This window comes from Gobio gobio (assembly GCF_949357685.1).
Source record: "Gobio gobio genome assembly, chromosome: 1".
Taxonomy (NCBI): domain Eukaryota; kingdom Metazoa; phylum Chordata; class Actinopteri; order Cypriniformes; family Gobionidae; genus Gobio; species Gobio gobio.
In genome coordinates, this window is record NC_137097.1 from 46286884 (window position 1) to 46299105 (window position 12222).

Here is a 12222-nt window from a genome sequence, read left to right on the forward strand (position 1 = left end):
AGACAGATGTTGTGCTAACTGCGTTAAGAGTTTAGGAAAATTGTTAAAAGGATTGAAAAAATTGTCATAGCGATTTTTAAAAACTTGAAACGTTTTTTTACTGTACACTGCATTTATATCTCCCTCTCCTAATTAATAAAGACTGCAAGGCCTCAGATGGGTGTCAAATAAGTGAGACAAATATGTGATATGATGTGAATTTGAAAAATGTTCAGTGTTGGTGGTAGGCTACTCCAGGACCATGGTTGGGAAGTGGTTTAGAGTACGCAAATATTTCACGGAGTGACGCCAGTGATCACGTGATGACATAAAAGAATCACTGAACCGTTTTTTGATCCTGTTCAGTGTTCATTGAAACCACAAAAAAAAGGATTCGCCACAATAAGTCCGACTCTCTAGTGTGGCGTTTGGTTGGTGTTTGAGGGTGTTTTTGTGTCTACCCCACTGGCGCCACACAGTGGTTATACTGCAGTAGCGCAAGACATAGACGACGCTCTGCATAGGAGCTGTCCAGCGTATCGGTGCTGAAACTTGCCCCGATGCCTCTATGCTAACAGCAAGGGGGTTGATAGAATTTTAAAATACAGCTTAACAACCAGGCAAAGAGTGACTGGCTGATTCAGATGCGTCAGTACATGGACAAAGGTAATACAAAACATCTTCGGTCTGTTTCGTAAAGAAGGAGGAGTCGTTCTTCCATCCTCACGGAAGCATTGAATGCGGAATTTACTGTATTTTTCAGGGCTGCAGATAAACAGAGGAAGGGACGTGGTGAGAACGAAGGGGGAAAGAGAGACTGAGTAAGACGCGGAGAAGTGGTAAGCGAACACACATACAGCGCAGCTTCATATTTAAAGTGTCCGAATGGTAACTTGTAGCCTAATGTTCGGTAAAAATCGGTTATTTCCGTCGTCACGCTCGGACATCCGTGTGAAATGTTTTGCAACGTGAGAACTGAGAATGAAAGCGACCACACACACACACTGACTGCAGCAGAACTCATTATGCAATCTTTATTATCTTTATATGATATATCTAATATCCATTACCTGTGGTTAGCTGAATATGAATTATTGCTCATAAACACAGTTGAAGGGAGGCTACGTCAAAGTGTATTGGTTTTACAGACTGAAGAAAGTCTCACGTAACAAGCACAAGTTCGTGAATATCATGTTTAATAACTTCTTTAATAATTCTTTCTTCCTTTCTTTCACTCGCAGCTCACTCTCTCATCATTATGTCCTGGTCTCTGGACTTGGTCCCGCTTCCCCCATGTGCGTTGCTGGGTGGTCCTCCCCTAAGCGGGCTCCTTTGGACCGTCCTGCTCCTCTTCCTCTGGTACTGCTACCGCGTAGGTTCTGACCCGCCATCTCACTCTGGAATGCTGAAAAGCAGCTCCAGCCGGTCCTCATTCTCTCGGTCATCCAGCCGTTCCCCGGTCGACCCCGGACACTCTGCCCCTAAAGCATCTGCCGCCATCACTTTGGAGACGGGGGAGGATGAGGAAGGAACAGAGAGCTACCTGACACCAGTGTTGAGCCATGCTCCGTTCCCTACCGACGCTGCAGCGGGAAGCAGGAAGTTGTATAGAGCACTACAGGAGTATGCTAAGCGCTACAGTTGGGCCGGCATGGGGCGAATTCACAAGGGCCTGCGCAATCAGGTCAGAGATGGGAAAGTAGGATGATTTGAGGTGTCACTTCACTCTAAGAAATGCTGGGTTAAAATCAACCCAAATTGGGTTGAAAATGGACAAACCCAACAATTGTTTTAACCCAGCGAATGGGTTGTTTTAACCCAGCAGTTGGATTAAATGTTTGCTTAAAACAACGCTGGGTTAAAACAACCCAATTGCTGGATTTGTCAATTGGGTTCATTTTAACCCAGTATTTTTTAGAGTGTATGCCCTTTTTAGGGGGGTTGAATGAATTTAATAAACTTAGTTACCTAGCTTTCCTGGTAGCCTTCAGTAAATTAACGTGTCTAAGAAAATGATTCATAAAACATATTAATATCAGGTGGAAATTGGTTTTAAAGCTATTGTTATCCAATTTTTGGTCTTCAAAACATCTTAAAATGCACATATGTAGATCAGACTAATCTACATTTTCTCCCCCTAACTACCTCACATTTGGGAACTCTGGGTTATAAAACTCTGCCTATGGGTAGGATTAAGGATGTAGAATAAAGTCATGCAGAATGAGACATTAATATGTGCTTTGTAAGTACTAATAAACAGCCAATATCCTAGTAATATGCATGTTAATAAGAATCGGACCCTGAACTAAAGTGTTACCATTTTTCTAATCATACCCTCATTGGGGGCTGAGCCAGCCTAAAATGAAAATCCTAGAATCGCCCCTGATGGTTGTAGCTTAACATTTATGTCACTGTTTGTCCCTCAACTTCTTCCTTTCTGCTGTCTAGGCAAGGAACAATGATCGCCCATCGATTCAGAAGCCTCATCTTTTCTACCTCCCAGATGTTCCCAGCATACCTTTCTTTCCCAGGGATGCGCATCGTCATGACATTGAGGTTCTGGAGGCCAGTTATCCCAAAATCCTTGCTGAGTTTCAGGCAGTGTACCAGAGGGGGATTGATACAAAGCTAGGGTGGAGCTACCAAGGACCAAAGGTGACTATGTAAATTAGTCTCAAGCAACTGCTACAGGAATTTCAACGTGTTATAATACAGTTGTTTTTATTCGGTACTTTTTCACAAGCAAGGTGTACATTTTCAAAACTCATAGTGCTAATATCACAACAGATCATCAAAAGTGCACTTTTTTCAAACATTTCAGCATGTTTTCAATTGTGTTAGCACAATACACAAAACCACAAAGTATCCTTTTCACTAAACAAAATAAGTGTTTCATCTTTATAAATGTTTCATTCACAGTAATTCCCTTTATCAAACTTTTGATTTGCATCTCTTCTCATTCAGTTTAATTCATTTGTCTATTATTTATTCCAACTGATCAATGGTTAATCAATTAATCATTTGGTACACCTATAGATTTCTATAGATATTGATTCTATAGACATATATTCTACTTTGTTTGCAATTTCCGATATAGATAACCATAGGAAATTAATTATTTTAACATTATAAGCGATTTATCTTAGATTATAACCATTATGTTCAAACTGTGTGCGTGTGTGGCCTCTACATTATGGAGACAAAATGTGGGCATTAGGTGGGACAGAAATATTAGCAATTTGTGAATAGAGCAGAATAGAGTATAAGGGAGTGGAAATAGTCAATGACGGTGTAACATCAGACTGATCAGAAATCAGAAGAAGGGTGACAGATGGTATAAAATACAGCATGTTTTCATTACAGTATGTTTACCATGTGATACTGTAAACAGATTACCATGGTAGAGACCGCCACATTACTGTAACTCACCCTTATAAAGCTCAACTACAGTATATTCAGTCATAAGTGAGAGCATTTATTGGCAGCAAACTCTGTTATAGCACAGAACCTCATGGCTGTGTCATAACTTTATCACACCTTTTGATAACACACTGAATACTATTGCAAACATTATGGATTCAATTACATAAGTTAGGTAATGTAAGTGTATTTTCTAATGAGGCATATGTTGCCTGTGTTACTGTAGATAATTCAGCGAGGGAGATTTGAAACATGTATCTTGCATTGTTTGCTATTACAGTTTTTCTCAGTCGCTTTGGTACATTTCTCGAATCATCCTCGACATTTGCAAAACAGCAAGTGCATTTCTCAAAACAATTCGTACAAATAGCAAAACACCATGGATTACCTGCAAAAGCCAGTCTCTTTTCTATCTCTCAAAAGTAAATATCTGTGTCAATGAACATGTCAGTGCCATCAGAATGACAAGTCCTTGTGTCATTGTGTATGAATAAGACAGTCAAATTGCTTAGTCATGTTGTCAATATAACTTTACTCTGGAGGGATGTTCTGATGTAAATATGGCTGAAATTTTGATGACAATTATTGTAAATAGTAGGTAACCCCTTAGTGTATGTGGGAGTTTGAATGCAAGAGACTGGACAAGATTCACATTTATGCTTTTACTGTTTGTACTGTAATTTGTTGACAGACCATGTCATTGCGATACAAAAAGGAAAAGGCAGCACTGCATCCAGAAAAACAAAAGTAGAAATGTGAACGTCTAATGGAAATGTATAGAAATATGCTTGACATTTTATGACAACTTTGTGGCGAGGTGGACGAGCGAGAGACATGGGAGGAGCGAGCGAGATCGGTGTGCGCGATTGAGAATGAACGTCACCGGCGAGGCACACCGGTCTCGCTCGCTCCTCCCATGTCTCTCGCTCGTCCACCTCGCCACAAACTTGTTCAACCATTTTGCATGTAAAGACTTATGCTATGAACTAATGCCTAAATGTTGTGTGGGGCGAGACTATTCAACAGAGACCCATTATAATACATTTTGATCAACATGACATAAGCAACTGATAATGTAGGAAACAGCAGAGAATTGTACATAATCATTTGCATGGATGCACACAAGCATTTGCAACTTGTTCAAAGAAATGAGAAACTGCTTTTTTGATGTGCACAAGTGACACAACGATGTGAAGATTGAACAGGTAGCTTTGAGAATTTCAATTCTGATCTGAGAAATGTACCAAAGCGACTGAGAAAAACTGTAAATGAACTGATTGTTAAAAGTACTAGACTGAAAGAAGATCATACTGTTGTGTTTCTTTGATGAAACCAAATGTGCTCATTACATATTACAATAATCTTGTGTTTGAAACAATGATTATGTGGAATGAAAGCATTACATCAGGTTTTGAAAGAATGACTAGCTGCGTTACAAATGTGATCAGTTTGGATTTTTGTGCTAAGAGTTTTGAAAATGTAATGTTTACTTGTGAAAATAGTACCAAAGCGAATAAAAAAAACTCTAACAACTGTAAAAGTCGCAGTAAAATCTGTTAATTTGATTTTTATACGTCTGCACAAACTATACAATCACAGTTCATCAGAATTGTGCAGTATTCACAACTGAATTGACAAACAGACAGACGGACGGACGGACAGACAGACAGACAGACAGACAGACAGACAGACAGACAGACAGACAGACAGACAGACAGACAGACAGACAGACAGACAGACAGACAGACAGATCGATAGATAGATAGATAGATAGATAGATAGATAGATAGATAGATAGATAGATAGATAGATAGATAGATAGATAGATAGATAGATAGATAGATAGATAGATAGATAGATAGATAGATAGATAGATAGATAGATAGATAGATAGATAGATAGATAGATAGATAGATAGATAGATAGATCACTTGTGTTCTGCATCACTCTACTTCATCCAGCATGCACATTCACCAAGAGTCTTTCATTCTCTGGCTGTCCTTCTCGGCCTCTCCTAATATCTTCCAATCAATACTTGTACTGCACTGCTGTTAGGGATCTGTTTGCATTAAATTTATCATTCTCTCATAATAATCAGGCTACAAAAATGATGTGTCTGTTACAAAAGATTGCCAGCAGGTATATAAAGAAGGAAAATGTGTCGTGTGCATACCGTATGCATGTATGATGAACTCATGTATTCATCTCTCAGGGCCAGACAGTGTTCCCACTCTATACTGCTGGGGTGTGTGTGGCCAGTAACTGCCGTGCGTGTCCATGCACATACCGAACCCTCCTCTCGCTCAGAACCTTCATCAGCAGTAACTCTCTGGGGTCTGCTGGCTTCTGGATCCTGGGTCCAGGGGCCACACTGGGAGGGGCTTATGGCCCTACAAACACACGTCTGCGCTGCCATCTGGGTAAGTCACAACACTAAATCACAGAGAAATCCTCTTCTGTGGACTGCCTGTAAACAACTGGCTGGTGATGCGCATATATACATATATATATTTTATATACTTATGTAATACAGTGGCAAGAAAATGTATATGAACCGCTTTCAGAATCTGTGAAAATGTGAATAATTTTAACTAAATAAAGGAGATCATACAAAATGCTTGTTATTTTTTATTTAGTACTGTCCTGAATAAGATATTTTACATAATTTTTTTTTACATATAGTCCACAAGACAAAAAAAATGCTGAATTTATTCAAATGACCCCGATCAAAAGTTTATGAACCATTGATTCTCAGTGCTGTGTGTCGTTCCCTGGATGATTCACGGCTGTTTTTTGGTTTTGTGATGGTTGTTCTTGAGTCTCTTGTTTGTCCTGAGCAGTTAAACTGTCCAATGTTCTTCAGAAAAATCCTCCAGTTCCTGCACATTCTTCAGTTTTTTCTCAGTTCTTTTGCATACTTGAACCCTCTCCAGCAGGGACTGTACGATTTTAAGATCCATCTTTTCACCCTGAGGACGATTGAGGGACTCAAAAACAACTATTAAAAAAGTTTCAAATATGCACTGATGCTCCAGAAGGAAACACAATGCATTAAGAGATGGGGGTGAAAACTTTTGAACAGAATGAAGATTTTCTTATTTTGTTTAAATACAATATTTTTTTTTCATTTAGTACTGCCCTTCAGAAGCAACAGAAGATACTTGCATGTTTATTTACTTAAAAATCATACAATGTGATTTTCTGGATTTTTGATAAAAAAATTACAGACTTCTACATGCTTTGTAAGTGGGCAAACCTGCAAAATCGGCAGTGTATCAAATACTTGTTCTCCCCACTGTATATATACTGTGTGTGTGTGTGTGTGTGTGTGTGTGTGTGTGTGTGTGTGTGTGTGTGTGTGTGTGTGTGTGTGTGTGTGTGTGTGTGTGTGTGTGTGTGTGTGTGTGTGTGTGTGTGTGTGTGTGTGTGTGTGTGTGTGTGTGTGTGTGTGTGTGTGTGTGTGTGTGTGTGTGTGTGTGTGTGTGTGTGTGTGTGTGTGTGTGTGTGGGTGTGTGGGCATGTTTTCGTGAAATATCAGGACACAAATGTGTATAATGACATGGGTATGACATAGGTATTACAAAAAGAGGGTGAAATATGAGGACGTTCCCCATGTCCTCACTTTTCAAAATGCTTATAAATCACACAGAACAAGTTTTTTTTCACAGAAAGTGAACTGCACAGTCTCCTGTGAGGGTTAGGTTTAGGGGCAGGGGCAGTGTAAGGGGATAGAAAATACGGTTTGTACAGTATAAAAACCATTACGCCTATGGAATGTCCTCACATTTCACAAAAACAAACATGTGTGTGTGTGTGTGTGTGTGTGTGTGTGTGTGTGTATATATATATATAAAAACCAACATAATGTCTTTTTCTTTTCATGAAATTCGAAGTTGCATTTGCTCTGTCTCTGTGTTAGGTCTTCAGACGCCTGCTCAGTGTGAACTGGTGGTGGGTGGGGAGCCTCAATGTTGGTCAGAGGGACACTGCCTCCTTGTGGATGACTCTTTCCTGCATACCATCTCACATAATGGTCAGAGAACTACATTGTACAAATCTCATTAACCATAATATGTTGAATGACATAAAGCTAAACGAGAGAAGCTGCAACAGATCTAAAATTATCTCACCAAACTACCATAATAAAGATAATAGACATTCTGAACATGATGAATAGAGGAAAGTCTGACCCCTTAGAGCAGGGGTGGGGAACGTTGATCCTGGAGGGCCACTCTCTTGCAGAGTTTAGCTCCAACCCAGAAAAAAACCACTCACCTGCCTGTAACTTTAGTAATCCTGAAGACCTTGATTGGCTTCAGGTGTGTTTGAACCTCTGCAAGAGAGTGGCCCTCCAGGATCAACGTTCCCCATCTCTGCCTTAGAGGTTGCTTTTTCATAGATCAGAAAACTAAACTGAGTTCTCAGTTATTGAAGAGTTATGCCAGTTATGCTATGCCTTTATGTTTCCGAGGGGTCACCAGTCAGTGGTAGTCCTGGCCCACTTCATGCTCTAGATGAAATGTTGCATTTATATGCACTGAAAAAAAAAATGTTTGCTGCTTGTTCAAATTGTTTAATTAGAATGAGCTAAAGCAACACAATTGCTATACATTTTGTCCTAACTTAATTTGATTGTGTTCAATCCACGTAAATAAATGTAAAATTTAAGTTCACTTAATCCGTTTGTGTTGGGATTACATGAATGATTCGACAATGACATTAACTTGATGGTGCTTGTTAGTTCCCAGCATGCTTTGCATATGGTTGAATCGAAAGAGATTAATGTTGAAATTAAGTGTTTTTGTATGTGTTTTTGAGCCAGATGAAAACGGGGAGATTTGATAGTATGTAATAGTGCTTAATGTACAATTATGTTGGAATTAATTGTAAAATTACAGAGGGTTACCATTGTGGAGAAGAGTGGAGCATTTGCTTAGGCTGTGGACTGATTTAAGATGTTAATGTATGCTATTGTTAGCTAAAAGTTTGATAACTAACTAGTGCAGTCTTATAATTCAGTTGTGTGATGTTTAAATATATGAAAATGAATTAAATTGAATGCCTGAATCATGTCAGGGAGCCATATAAAATTTACTTTGAGACTACTTAATTGGGTCACTTAAAATAACTTCACTCCATGATGTTGAAGTTATATGAACTAATTATGTATGTTTAACTTAACTGATTCATGTGGGACCGATGTACAACACTAAATCATGTAAATCTAACTCACTTTTTTCAGTGTGTGTAAAATGGGATTAGTTGAATGTTACATTAGCAAAAATCTGAGAGGGCACATGGATCATTTTCAATGAACAAGATGCTTCTTTGTCATTTCTGTCAACTGGGTGTCAGATGTTTCTCTTAAAAATCATTTAAAATAAAATCAAGAGATCAATTCAACACAAATTGTTATTGACACACTATTCAAAAGTTTGGGGTTGGTTAGATTTTATGCTCAACAAGGCTGCATTTATTTAATCAAAAATACAGTTAAAAAAGTAATATTTTAAAATATTATTACAATTTAATATAACTGTTTTCTATTTTAATATTGTAAAATGTCATTTATTCCTGTGATTACTGCAGTTTTCAGTGTCACATGATCCTTCAGAAATCATTCTAATATGATGATTTGGTGCTCAAGAAACATTTATTATTACTATCATTATTATTATCAATGTTGAAAACAGTTGTGCTGCTTATGTAACATTATAAATGTTTTTACTGTCACTTTTGATCAATAGAATGCATCCATGCTAAATCAAAAATATTATAATTTAAAATATAGTAAATATAATAATATGAATATAATAAAAATGTAAAAAAATGTACTGACCCCAAACTTTTGAACGGTAGTGTAGGATAATAAAATTATTATGGATAGTTAGCATAGATAATTTAGTTGCATGAGAAATGTCTGCATTCATATCAAAATCTCTGAATTTCGTCATTGAGACCAATGTTGGGGGTAATGCATTGTGAGTAATACAAGTTACGTAATCAGTATTTCATTACTTTTAAATTTACAACAAAATATCTGAGTTACGTTTTTCAAAAACGTACCGCAAGTTACTTTGTTTTCTCATTTATTGACTGACACCTCTCCTGGCCCCATGTTCAGAGACAACGCAGTAGGCGTTGTGTTTGTTGTGTAAACATGATGATTATTGTAATATACTTTATGTATTGTATGTATATACTTTATATACTTTGAGCACATAGTCTAAAGCGTATGGCGCAGGTGCACTTAGGGCGTGTCCGAATCCACTAGCACGTTGACGTGCCAGGCGCATGGTCCAAAAAGGGTTGTACCTAGTCTCTTAATGAGTCACGGGTGTGTTTTGGTCTTAACGTGCAATAAACCAATCAGAGTCTCATCTCCCATGAGAGAGGAAAGACTGAACACTTCTCCAAAGAGGAATCCTTGTGCTTTCTGTGCTGCTGCGCATCCCTGTGTTTGTAATAATCAGAGTGTATGCGCGTTGTGCACCCGCCTATAAGCACATATTACTAACGCACCCTTTAAATAACACAAAAAATACTGTGCTATTGACTTTAGGGGCCCTGTCATACACCTGGCGCAATGTGACGCCACGTGCTAGTTTCAGCTAGCCTGACGTCAGAATATGAGTCTGATCCGTTGGTCCGTTGGGCTGTGATTATGGGGCGTGTTTCAACCGAACCAGGAAAGACCTCAATTGGATAGACCTACAACCAATCAGAGCAACGGAGCGACGCATAACGTTAGTTGTCAAATATCAACAGAACTCAACTGCACTGTGTTGCCATGTCCGCGGGTTGTTTTCCAAGTCCGCGTGTTGAAGCGACCCCAATTATGTGATATACAGGCCCAGGAATGCGAATTTTAGCAGGCAGCCCTGCCAAAATAACACATATTTTACCCCCCGAATGCCATTTTTTTCCGGAGAATGTGAAAATGATAACTGCGTACGGCTGAAACTAGCAAAAAACACTTGTGACTTCGCATTGTGCCGGGTGTATGAAAGGGCCCTATGTATTTACTGTATTAATATACTTTTAGCTAAAAGGTTTGTTTGAGCTGCACCCTCTATGGTTGTTGTGAAATGGCCACAAGAACGTTTATTTATTTATTTTGATTAAAAAACAAACAAGCAAGCCCAGCTCAGTTGAGTAAAAGTAAGCAAAAGTATAACATAGCACATAACTTTGCATAAAAAGTAACAAAGTAACAAAAATAGTTACTTTTTCACGGAGTCGCACAATAAAGTAAAGCATTACTTTTAAAAGTGACAGAACTAGTCTTTTCTGAAGTAGAAATTTGAGACAAAGCACATTTTTATTTCTATTAAAGATTACAATAGCACATTAAAAAAATGTGCACAGATAAATAATTATAATAAATACTGCCATATAAAAAATAAGTACATTTTGACATGCTGATTTTAAACTGTAGAAGAAATAACTGCGATACTACAGATATCTCAACATTTTTCTGTTTGTCCTCTAGGGGGAGCTGAAGATGGTCCCAGAGTTATCTTCAGTGTGGACCTGTGGCATCCTAACGTGGCTGCTGCGGAAAGACAGGCTCTAGACTACATCTTTGCCCCAGAGCAGTAATTCCCAGGATGCACTGGTCAAACCCACGTCATAGCAAAATGCAGAAAATGTTGTTTTAAAGTTCGCAAAACATTGGTTTAGTTGAAAGTTCATGAGGATATTTATGATTAACTACCACATATTTAATGTGTCTCTGTTCAACCGAAACCATTTGAAATCCTTTAGTCAAAGCAGTTCAGTCAGAACTGTTGAGCCCTGAGCACACAGATACTGTGATGACATGCGAACAATTTTCAAACTTCATATCTACATTTGACTTGTGCCTGTCTTGATAATCCCGCGTTCCTGTTCTATCGTTTTTGTGCCTGATTTCTCCTCCTGACCTCTCTGATGTATACTGTGATACAAGGTTCTCCGTAAATACTGTACAAGCGAATCACAGCTATGCTATAAATCTTGTTTTATTTCATCAGATGCCGATTTATTTTCAGACCTGTGAAGCACACTGAAGACAGCATACTGTATATGACCGGACTACTTGCATGCGTCATGAATTTTGATCGTGTTGCCAAAAATGCACTTGATGACTGTCCTGCATATCAAGTATGTATTCATCTGAGTTAAAATAAAACATTTTGTTAAATTTAAACTCTCTAGTCTGGTGACATTGGAGGGGGAGGAAGTATCAGTTTACTTTCACCTTCACACACTCACAGCAGGACAGTTACACTCACTCAGCACCCAAACACACACCTGGGGTTGGAGGTCTCCTCTGTCAGCAATTTTATCTTCCTGCATTGAACCCTGTGAGAGTAGAAAAACTAGAAAATAAAGAGGATGAAATATCACGAAGGGGTTACAGGGGATGCATACAATCAAAAATGCATGAGAGACAGGGTAAAATGACGAGACAGACAGAAAGAGACTCAGGATGATGCGTTTAAAAATAATGTGTGTATGATGTAATGTGTGTTATGATCTGTTTAGTACTGGCATAATACAGCAAAATGGCATAAATATATATTTCAACAGATGTATAATCCCACCAGTTAATCTGACAATGTGCTTTAACACCGGACACTGGACGCACACAAAACAAGATTAAACAGCCATTATACTTTTCGCACACACACTGACAAAAATGATTTGTTGAATTTACTAAAAAAAATTATCGTAAGTGGTCGCAATCAATTTATTTTTAGCTCAATTTAAACAAAAACACATGCAATTCCCATAAAACCAATTCATTTTTTTAATTAAAATAAAAAAACTAAATTTAAA

The 12222-nt window shown here is 38.2% G+C and overlaps 1 protein-coding gene across 1 annotated transcript; it reads left to right on the forward strand.

The window, feature by feature from the left end:
* The first annotated feature begins 463 nt into the window (after positions 1-463).
* On the forward strand, positions 464-11587 carry asphd1 (aspartate beta-hydroxylase domain containing 1). Its single transcript, XM_079818841.1, has 7 exons — positions 464-645; positions 743-818; positions 1221-1663; positions 2428-2634; positions 5612-5819; positions 7319-7432; positions 10892-11587. The coding sequence occupies exons 3-7, from the start codon at positions 1238-1240 to the stop codon at positions 10999-11001; spliced, it is 1065 nt and encodes a 354-aa protein (XP_079674967.1). The 5' UTR covers positions 464-645; positions 743-818; positions 1221-1237; the 3' UTR covers positions 11002-11587.
* Positions 11588-12222: the final 635 nt, after the last annotated feature.

Excerpts from the sequence above, each read along its gene's own strand:
- asphd1 (XM_079818841.1), top strand. The coding sequence starts at position 1,238 with ATGTCCTGGTCTCTGGACTTGGTCCCGCTTCCCCCATGTGCGTTGCTG. Across the intron at positions 1,664-2,427 it reads ACAAGGGCCTGCGCAATCAG|GCAAGGAACAATGATCGCCC; the intron begins GTCAGAGATGGG and ends TCTGCTGTCTAG. Across the intron at positions 2,635-5,611 it reads GGAGCTACCAAGGACCAAAG|GGCCAGACAGTGTTCCCACT; the intron begins GTGACTATGTAA and ends TTCATCTCTCAG.